The sequence below is a fragment of the Trachymyrmex cornetzi genome, unplaced genomic scaffold (genome assembly GCF_001594075.2).
Source record: "Trachymyrmex cornetzi isolate Tcor2-1 unplaced genomic scaffold, Tcor1.1 scaffold47, whole genome shotgun sequence".
Classification (NCBI taxonomy): Eukaryota; Metazoa; Arthropoda; class Insecta; order Hymenoptera; family Formicidae; genus Trachymyrmex; species Trachymyrmex cornetzi.
The window spans coordinates 457,350-468,913 of record NW_017299509.1 but is presented as its reverse complement, the minus strand read 5'-3'; the positions used below and the strand labels follow the sequence as shown (position 1 = coordinate 468,913).

At 43.3% G+C, this 11,564-nt stretch overlaps 1 protein-coding gene across 1 annotated transcript in view; it reads left to right on the top strand.

Annotated features, from left to right (window-relative positions):
- Positions 1–2,503: 2,503 nt before the first annotated feature.
- Positions 2,504–11,564, top strand: part of LOC108765048 (C-Maf-inducing protein) — a 37,905-nt gene continuing 28,844 nt past the window's right edge. The window contains exon 1 of the mRNA XM_018513542.1: positions 2,504–4,689. Coding sequence (XP_018369044.1) covers positions 3,388–4,689 — 1,302 coding nt within the window. The 5' untranslated portion in view covers positions 2,504–3,387. The remainder of the gene's footprint in view (positions 4,690–11,564) is intronic.

Below are 11,564 nucleotides of genomic sequence, written 5' to 3'. Positions count from 1 at the left end.
GCGGCGGTGGTGAAACTGGAGGCGCGGCCGACCGCCGAGGCGCACCCGCTCACCTCGGCGTCATTCGGGGAGGGGGACAGGGGGTCTGCGTGACCTGGGCCCACCACGTGTCTCTTGCTCTGACGTCGCGCTTGGCGATGCGCCTGACGTGCGTCCGCAACACGAGATCACCTGCCTCGACCTCTTGCACACCGAGCGTCGCGATATCATTCGCGAATAATTAAAGCTATTGTCCGCGGAAGGTGGGAAGAGAGGAGTACGCTGATCGCAACACGCGAGATGTGAACTCTCGTGGAGATCGGCGTAGTTCAGGGAGAGCGGTCAGACTCCTCAGACCTCGTTTTTTCGATACCGTGGTTCCCCATACGCGGAAGAAACGAAACGGGAAGTTGCGGTCGTGAGACACTGTCGTGACGTGCCCGAAAGATATCCACGGAGTAGCACGGTATAGGAAGTGCGTGCAGCACGCGTGTATGCGGTTTCGTTGTCTTCCGTCATCCCGCGTCATAACGAGAGGAGAGGAGGGACGCGTGATCCGCGCGGACGGTGAACGTGATTTATTTCGGCACGCGGTAATTTCGGGACTGCGAGAGCGTGCACGAGGAGGCAGCGGACTCCGGAGGAGGGGATGCACTCGCGCCGCGAGTAAAAGAGAGGCCGCGGGATAGAGCGAGAGTAAAGCCCGCCGCTTGCGTTGACTTGCGTCAGTGGTGCCAAGTGGTGCACGCTGCGAGAAAACGGTCGCGTTCGCTGGCGGATGTTACAAGTATCGTAGCGTAAAGACAAACAACGGATATTCTCAACGGGTTCCGGTTTCAGATAGACGCGCGTCTGACGTTTGTGCATGTGCGTGTGTATATACGTGTGTTCTAACGGGACGGAGTAAAAGTACGCGCTCCGATTTTCGAAGGCGGCGACTCCAAGCGAATGTGAGAGAGTCGGCTTGTACGTATCTCGTAGGTAGACGGATTAAATTATTGAAATTGATCGTGACGTTGTTGCCTTTATCATTGACGTCGGAGGTTTATCGCTCGGCGAAGAAGAGATTGCACAGCGAACTGCTTTCTGATTTATCCCACAAAGTCGTGGGATATAACGCCTTAGAATATATTGCTGCGTACAATAAGTGACAAAACTTGTCTCCAAATTACTAGTAGCCAATTATTACTAGTGACGTAAAAAAACTCCAAGTTGTTCAAATTGAAGAGATAAGAAAATATATATATATTTCACGGATCAGTAGAATGTTATTCGTTCCATGATTACAGATAACGAGAACACACACGTTAATTAAATACAGTGCAATAATGAAATTTAATCCTCTCGGATTTGCGCTGGACACGTTCACGAAATTATTGAAGAAAACTTCCGGTCGCCTGCGGCGGTAAATTACGTAGAGGAATTCGCCGAGAGGTGAAAGAGCGGTTTGCAGACGGTGGTCTGGAATATATTCTCTACAGTACGTACGGTGGACTAATCCACGACAGCTGTAAAGACGAAGAAATCAGCTGCGATAAGCATCATCGGTACTATCTAATCGCGGAATCGCTCCATCCGCGTTGCGCACGAAACACGATCTGCTTTAATCGGCATGGCGAACGCATGTCACGGGATTAGTTCCATAAATTCGTCGACGTCGATCGACAGTACAATGTGTCTGTTTGCGCGAAAAAACGAAGGATTATTCGGTCAATCCTACTCGATCGAATAGAATCTCCTATTCCGATCTTTCTCGCGCGAAGTAAAGGACAGTGCGACGATGTAACACGTAGGAAGTTACGAAGTATCTTGCAAAGTAGAGGACAGCGTTCACCAATCGTGATTATTTGCGTCGACCGGAAAGAGGCCGATAATTACGCGAATGTTGTCGCAGAAATAATTGCTAATTTCGTTTGGATTTCATGGCTACGTTATGATTAGAGTCTTGATTGCTTGGCGCAATCAAAGGGTAAAAGACTAAAAAGAAAGAAGAGGAAACGAAGGAGAAGTATCTTCAGCATATCGAGTACGCGAGAATCATCCGGCGAAAGGAGGGAGGGACAGTTTCTTGCCAATTTGTGGACAGATTTTCTCGAGCAACTTTGAGGATTCAAACTTCGGAAGAGTCCGATATCCGGTGTATACACGTAGATTACGCGACGGAGAGATACGATACAAGCGAAGGGCAAAACATCGACGACGGGCGTGCGATAATCCCGCGCGAACTCGCGACTAGTAGTCATCGATCGACCACGAGACGCCGTGCGCCGCGACGCCCTCTCCTCGCCTTGCTGTCGGTTATCCCCACCTGTCCCTGTCCTGTCCTCGGTGTTGTGTCAGACATTTACGTATCACGTCGGAAACACACGCCTGGCGCGCTCTCTCCTCGTCCCTTTCTTGCTCTATCTTCCCCTTCTCTCTCTCTCTCTGTTCCTGCCTCTCTTTCTTTCTCTCCCCGTTTCTCATCTCCGTCCTCTCTCTCCCCCCCCCCTCCTCTCTCATCTCTTTTTCTTTCTCCGGATCATTTGCCTTCCTCGCAGATCCTATCTCCTCCAGGGTGAACCATAGTCCGCGGGTAGTCCTATTGTCAAATAGACCACGGGCGTGGGTCACGTTTCTCTTGCGCCGAACGGTGCACCGCGGTGGCTTTGACATCGCCACCGGCACACGAGGTGTTGTCGCCGATGCCGTAGGTGGGAATCAGTACGTCGGCGTCTATCGCGGCGTGCGGACCTCGACGATGTGTCGCGGCGCGTTTCAACGTGCGCGCAAAAAAACGAGCGACTGAGCTCGACGTCGAGGCGAAACGTTTCTCCAAACGAATCTCGAGATACCCGGGGGTTCGTTGAAGTGCTTGTCCCAATTGATCCACCCTTCTCGCAATGGTGATCAATGCTAATCCCGAAACGCTAAAATGATCTCTCGCGTGCGTACCCTTCGAGCCATCAGACGATTTAATCTCCAGTGAAAGAAAAAACGCGCGTGCGGTGAATTCGACGGTGGAATTCGATGTTTCATTCTGACACGCGGCAATTAGCCCAGCTGATAGATATCGGAGAAGATACGTCGCCACGCGACGCGGAGGAACGGGGAACTCCCTCGTTGTAGACGCGCGCGACGGGGATTATCGGTCTATGAGGGCGTCAGAGAGAAGCGAGAAAGTTCAGGCAGAAAAGCAGATAGCGCGTAAATTCCTCTATCCGGTCTCGTCGGCGGTACGTTCATCGTGCGCGTGTTCCATGTCGATGCGACTAGAACAAGAAGATACGAATTACAACAAGGACAACGCACACCTCGCTACGTAGACTATTCATTCGAGCGGGCGTTTTTGCCATTCTTCAGTTTCTTGACTAGAACATTGGATAAGTCTTCTAGAAGACTTCTAAGAGTCTGCCTACAAATCGCACAATGTTTTGCTTCCAAAGTCCCTTCACGCGATCGTCGCGTGGCGTTATGTCCACCGCATCGCTGTCGAAGAGCAAGTCCTCGCTGACCAATGCGATTCTATCGCCAACCGCCAGAACGTCCAACGTGAGCGAGAGCAACCGACGCGGCTCCGAGGCGACCAGCGAGGGCTCCAACTCTTCCATCAGGTACATCGATCAGGAGGCCTCGATGTCCGGCGGTAGCAGCACGGACACATTACCGGGTATCCGTGCTGATTACCTCGATCCTGAACCCTTATCGCCCGGAGCGGACGCTCTGACTTCGCCTAGCGGCATAATGGTCGTTTTGAACGGCAACAATACCAATGACCAACAGTTTATGCTGCAGGATGAGAGCCATCAGATTACGCGTTCTCTGCCGTCGCCGAAAAAGTCGAACAACAACGGCAGCAGTTGGCGCCGCAAGCTCATGCTGCGTCTTCGTTCCAACGATTCCGCAAACTTGAACAACGGCGAGATACGTTCCTCCTCGACGTCTCCTTCACCCGCGAGCGAATCGATAGCGGAGTCTTCGTCTTCATCAAGGAATCCTCGTGTAGACGAGGGGCAGCATGGTGGCAATACCACCGCGACGACCGTCTCGTCGCCGTCGGTGCAGATCGACGTGATCGACGAGAGCCCTCAGGTAGCTGCCGCCTCTGTCAGCGATATACCATCTCTGGAGAATGGCTTCAGCGAGCCCGAGGATGAAAATGACGACGAAGAGGATGAAGAGGAGGCCTCTCCGGAGACCGAGACTGAGGAGGGTTCATCTTTACCGTCCAGCCCAGCAGCCGCGTCCACCGTCGGCTTGACTACTTCCGCGGCGCCTTATTACGACTTCCTGTCGGTGAACGGCGGTACCATGCGACAAGAGACCACCAGTACTAGCTCGCCGCAGCTATCGTCCGGCGCGAGTTTGCGTTCCAGCGTGGAGTCACCGCCCGCTGACACCTGCAGCTCCTACGGTGAGGACAGCAGCCCGGGCATGGACTCGCTGAAGCCCGAGGGCCTGGACGCGTCTGGGTGCCTGCCAGCTGCAAGATCATGTCCGAATCTGGAGCGGCAAAGCGCTGGTTGCTCATCAGCCAGCGGCTCGTCGAGCGCGAGCCCGAGTCCGGGACCAGCCGGACCTCGTTTCAAGCCTCTCGAGGAAGGCGACATACAGGTGTGCTATCTGAATCACACCCGGACCCTCGTGAAGAAGATCCTGTCCAGCAAATTCCTCAGACGTTGGGAAACCCATCATCTCTATCTCAATGATGCTTGCTTATCCTCCAAAACGGTGAGTGTGACGTAAACGTGTAGCTTTATCGCGCGCTTGCGGTGGAATTCCCACGTGATACAAAGCTTTTGAAATTTTACTTCTTGAACGCCATGAAATTCCGCACAAAAAAAATATCTATAATTTATCAAAATAAAGTACGATAAAGTAATAATAAAATTGTTCTCGTTATAGTTAATCATTAAACCGATAATTATGTAGTGGTAATTTTGAAAGGTATTCACTATAAAACCATTTATTTAATGATTAATCGCAGTTAGAAACATACCATTTTTATCAGGTTAAGCCTAATCGCAAGTTAACCAGCAAATCAAAATCAGACCTTAAAGTACAAAACTATTAATTTAGTGAGGGCAGATGCAATGAAAGGAATATTAAGGAATGAGTTCAGACAATAACACACACAAATAATAGACTTTAATCTTTTAGAAACCGTATATCAATGCATAATTTCTGATAAGTTGAAATCTGTTACCTGTGTGTTTTATTCCCTGTTCCTTTTTCTTATTTCTTTCATTGTGTCTGAGCCCTAATTAAACTTAGCTCAGAAGAACACAATTTTGCATTATCATCAAGTCAAATAAAGTTAAATTTAAATCACAAATTAACCAGAAGATGAAAAATCGGGCCATGATAATATAATTAAGCTTTGAGGCTATAGCACGTAAAAAAAACTTAATTAGTAAGATATAAGCAGTAAGGAAATCAACATGTTAGATTTGCTACTTCTTATGTTATAATCTTACGGTCTCTACTGTGATTGATCAATTCGCTTACTGCTTAACGTTCTACTGTTTAATTTTGTTTATGGCCCTTATTCTGTGATTGACATTAAAGACAAGTGCCCTGAAATTCCGTTCGAGATCTTTCTTGACTTAGGTCGCTTCCAAGCTTGTTACGTTACCGCACGTACATTGAAAGAAAAGATTGGCTGCTGCAGCAAATTAGATGGTAAAATATGGCATAGCATTTTTAATTGGTTGCAACAGCCAATTTTTGGATGTTGCAGCCAATTGTTGGTTGTATTAGCCTATCCGCAATGTCAGTATAAGATTTCGATTGGCTAACGCAACCAAAAATTGGTTGCTACAGCCAATTAAAAATGCTATGCCATATTTAACCATCTAATTTGTTGCAGCAACCAATCTTTTCTTTCAGTATAGGCTTGATGACTTTTCATCTGTCCATTTATATTATTATCCGGATTACTGGTTACTATGGTAATCTGCGAACGATAATATGATTGTAATTACTCGAAAATAAATCCTGTTGTCTAACTTTGTCTCCCAATAGGATTATTGTAGTCCGCGATCGACAAATCGATTTCAGATAAATGCATAGCGATGTAATTAGAAAACTACCGAGAAACTGGTATAAAGAATTTAGTTATTTCTCGGCTACGGAAAGACTTGACACAACTCTGATAGCTCCAAGGACGACGCAAGCGGTTTAAACTGTTTATTTTGGAAGTAACAGGCAAGTTTGGAGATGACAAATTTAGCTGGTATACAATTCCACGTGTCATGTCGTATCCACTTTTCCGTCTCATAATCCGATTGCCTTTCGCGTAAAGAACGCGTTTATCGTAGTTTTCGTTATGTAAACTCGCAAGGCGAAGTTTTCATATTTCATCATCGTGATTCGCAGTGACTTCGACGTGACTTCGACTTCGCAGAGATTTCGTGATTGAGAGGCCGAGCCCGCGAAAATAATTTACCTGCTACCGCTTTTTATACTTCCATTTTAATTTGAAAAAAATCACGTACCAATTTTGATCGCGTCATTTCTCCCATTTTCAACATTGATCTCTCCGCCAATAAATTTAATCTCCGTAAATTTATTATACTTATAAATATTTATCAATAGAAGTACTGACCCATTCATCAATTTCAATCGTCAATTGTATGCAACTACTCGAGAGTAAATCCTGTTGTCTAACTTTATCTCTTAATAGGATTATTGTAGTTTATGATCGACAAATCTATTTCAGATAAATGTATATATACCGATGTAATTAGAAAATTTAATTTATTATTTATAAAAAATATTCTTTCTCTTCTTTCACTTTTTTTTTATTTCTCGTTACGGTGGAAACTAACTCTAAATTTTTTTGAGTGAATTCATTCTTCTGGAATGAGATTTACTCCAAAAAATTTAGAGAATTCGTTTCATCATTCGTCTCATTCATTCGTTTCATTCATTACGAGAAATGAAGAGAGAGAAAAAAGTGGAAGAGAAAGAAAGAATATTTTTTAAATAATAATTAATTAAAATTTCTAATTAATTATTACTTTCGCGGACTACAATTATCCTATTGAGAGACAAAGTTAGACGACAGGATTTACTCTCGAGTAGTCGAAAAGAGATTCCATTCTTGGAATGAGACTTACTTCAAAGAATTTCGAAAGAAATGTTAACAAATTCGCTGTGTTAAAGTATAGAAACTCATCATAGAGTGAATTATTCTCGATTGCTTCATGTTGCTGGTCGTTCTTCGCGTGGACTACGATTTCTCGTTATCGGCAGTTCGGGAACGTTCGTACGTAACGTACGAAACAGCGGAGATCGGTCATCTCGAGTAACGATGATTACGCGAGTCTCTGTTCCTCCACTCCCTCCGCTCCTCTCCATGACTCGCGTTGTATCGGAATGCAATCTGCATCGTCAGGGGCGATTTATGGCACGCTATCGCGATACACGGCCAAGAACATTGGCGATCGTGGCAGCTGCACCGAAGTGCGACGAACAGCAATGGGATCCATCCTTCTCTCATCCGGTGGGTGATGTTACGTAATTGCGAATTTTCCGGCGCGCAGGCAAGATAGAAAAAGAAAAGAAGAGAGAAATATTGGTTGGAGAAAAAAAAACCGGCTAAATTCGTTGCCTTCAGCTTTCAGCGCGCAATCACGATGTTTGATGCCGATTGCCTGATTACTGAACCACCGCACCGCCGCTGTACCCCATACTTCGCGAAATCCAATTTATCGTTTCGCTTTGTAGGAGAACTCGCTTGAAAACGCGGAGTGGAGTACTTGATGCACTTCATTGACGTGATTGATTCTATTCCCGTGGTGATGCATTTACCCTTCAAGACTTCAAGACTGTGCTCCCGTCCCGTATGATGTAGCTAAACGATTTTTTTTAAATAAATTTTCCGACATTCTTGGTCGCTTGGGACTATCTCGTTGACGCATTAGCATCATAAAAAGATTTCTGCGCGGTTCGCCGTGTCTGTTTCTTCTTCTGTTTTCGCGGTGCGATAACAGAAATTATTCGCATGTGCGCAAAGAGTGGCAGTGCATGCGAAACCTCCCCGTAAACCTTACATTCCTTCGAACATTCCTTCGATGACACTACTCATTTGAACGTCTTCGTGACTGCGTGTTTCTTTCACCTGTGTGAAAGAAATTAGGACCCTTTGAAATTAACACTCACTTTTTCAGAATTTTTTATTGTGCTCGGATATGTCTTTCTCTACACTCACTTATTGTTAGAAACACATTGGTAGAAACAATGGCTGCGTTTAGCAGAAAAGCAACTTTGAAATTCTTTTAAAATTCTTTAATATGATTAATTTTGTCCTTATTTTCTCACTGGAACTAACATAAATGTATAAACTATGATTGTATTAAAGAATATATATTACAACAATATCTTCGCTGTGTTAACGTATGCAGAATAATTAGTATTAATTTACTAATTTTATACTATAGAAGACTCTAACAAAGGGTCGAAATTAATCATATTCTTTTATACAATTTTCATTTAGTGTTGGCTTTCATGGGCTTTTTTATTGTGATGATTAATTTTATTTGGAGCCTTTGTCTTTATATATTTTAATTTTGCAACAGTCGCAAGCTGCCGTTTTTTCGAACGAACTAATATTCAGGTATATTAGACGCGACAATTATCGCAATAATCCGATACTGAACGTACAAACAAATAACATAGTGTTAATATTAGCATAATATGGGTTGTAATCATGACGTGCTGTACGTACGTCACGATAACAGGTAGAATATTGATGGGAGATAATACTTATGTCATATAGATATAGTCACAGAAAAAAAAGAACCTTGACGATATGATAAAGACGGTTTAGCTCGTCATCGATAAAACTTTGCGATCGTTCGGTAACATTCCACGATCATTTAATCGAGTCAAATTCTTGAATTAATCGTTCGTAAATGCGTCGATATTTGCGTGACGAACATTCGACACGTTACGTGGCGCGAAATTTGCGACCATCTCTTTTCTTCGTCATCGCGAAGAATCGTTGAATTATGTTAATTTGCCGATAACTCATGTGGGCCAATGTTTGATTAGTTCGAGCCGTGCGTCAGTCTTGGCTTACATGAAATTTGTGTGAAACGACACAATAATGGCAGGAGAGAGAGAGAGAGAGGGGGAAGAAAAACACGTGTCCGCTGATTGTCAATTCTAGCTATGGTTAATCGAGCGAGTAAAAAAGCCGATAAAAAAGCCGTGACTTTTCTGACGCACTCGAACGGCCGAAAAGATTGGCCTCTCGATATCGCGGAACCGTTTTGCTTCTCGGTATCGGGTGCCATTAATATCATTTCGATATCACTCGATACTCTTTCTTTCTCTCCTCGTGCACGGTATTAACAAATAGATAATACCAGATGCGAATTTATCAATGCCGAAAATACTCAACGTAAGGTCGGTCCGCATTTGTTTCGCACGTTAATTTCGCCATGCCCGTTAAAATTGACATACGAAAGTCGAAACGAAAGTAACGCTCTATATATAGAATGCGCATAGTGGCGGTGGGCATGTTTAAAATTAATTATAAATGCTATTTGTGTAAATGAAGTGCTTTTATTAGCCTCAGATCCACGTCAAGAGCGCAATTAATATGCTATCGCGCGGAATTCCTAATATCGGAGTCTCGGTGAAAATAAGCAGACGTCCCCGATATTCTATAGTAATTTGCATGATTACACGAGGCCACGAATATTTTGGGAAATTTATCCGTTTCTTTTTTCTCCCACCTTATAATATTTGGCTGATTAACTATTGAATAATTAATGAAACGAATTTTTATACTTGCACGACGCGATGTTGCCGTTCCTGGCGAACGCTGATAGCGTGTAATGTAATATTCATTAACCAGATCCCGATCTGTTAGCATTGCCGACATGGGGGCTTATTAATAAAGCACAGGCAAACCGAATCGTGTTAATCGGACTAACTGGAATTTAGTGTCTATTCGATGGAGAGGAAAGAGAGGTGAACGGTGTATATTTCTCAATAAAGAGGCGGTCAATCTGCTTCAATGTTGCGCACGACAAAGTTAAGGTTAAAAATTTAGGTGGATTTAAACCGTAATTGAGCTGTACTTACAGATTGTTTATTCTTTGAGCCACAAAGAAGGCTTACTTCCTCAGACTTTCCGTACTAGTTCCGTGCTATTTCGGAAGCAAATACGTTCCGATAAAATCGCGAAATGAAAAATATATACGTCGCGATTCTTTATAAAATATTAAAAATTGCGATGGAACTGGATTATACTGTTAAAAAAAAGCACGCAACAGCAATATGCAATTCATTAATATTTATGATTGTTCTTATCTCTATTATATCTCCCTCCCTTTCGCGTGGTTTTTATATATACATTTCATTATTTTTAAACGTTACTTATCTGCACGTACTTGAAGCTATCGAACAACAAAACCTCATTTTACCTTTTCCAACGGACGTCATTAAAATGTTCCTTCTTCGTGACGCGAAATAACATTTTATTCTCAGCGGAATACAGTCGGACGACATCACAGAGGGTTACAGAAATGTATGTTGTTGCGTTAGAATTATTATTCTTATTTAAATGCACATCTCGTTATTATCATGTATGTATAGGCGATGCTTCGTGCTCGGCGGAATGCAACGTCACGTATTCGATAAATTTAATTCCGCGAAATTTCAGGAGTACAACGATGAGGTTTATTACGTGCGTCGGAATTTCGCGGTGTAATCGCGAATGTGCATATATACACGTTCATGTTGCAATATTTTCGTACTAATGTAGCTTTTGTACGGTAAGAAAACGTTCGTTAAACCGGATGTTCTGCGGATAAACCATATGACGCGAAACGTATATTTTTAGGAGAGCGACCGCTATTTAGGTCGGCCATGCGTCCGATAATTTGGCATTCAAGTATTTCGCTTTTGTCTTGCTACTTCCTACGCGGAACACATCACAGGAAAAACATGCGCAACGCATCCGCTACTCTTCTTTTTTTTTTTTACAATTCGTTACGTATATAAATATCGCCTCGCGATATTTTATATTAATACTACAGAGATACGCGCTATATACGTAAAGATATATTAATAGAAACGTTATCTTATTAACGTAAACTGATTCTCGCGCTCTTATACATCTCATTTCTCTCATTTATTTCAATTCGCTAAATTGCGCTGACTCGGCCAATTTCAGTTATTGTCGCTTCAATTAACAAATTTTGCTACGCGATATACGACGACATTCTCTTAAAGTCACATTCATTCGTACGACTTTTCTCGATTGTAGTAGAATCGTATCAATGTACGTACAATGCAACGTTGAAATGGAAAATTACTCAAATGAAATATAATTAAATACAGAAATATAATACAATAATGTAATTAATGTAACGTAACATTAATTACCTAATTAAATTATAAATATAATTATAAATGAATAATTACATAAGTTCTAAAGGCTAACGATAAGTGCATCGATTCAATTCTATCGATATGTAATAACACTCGCGCGAACGTGAAATCGTTCGGTTCTCATAAAACGACGTGAGAGGAACCGCGCAGTCTCCGATAAAACGGGAAAAGTCGCTTTATCGAATCGACTTGGTGAA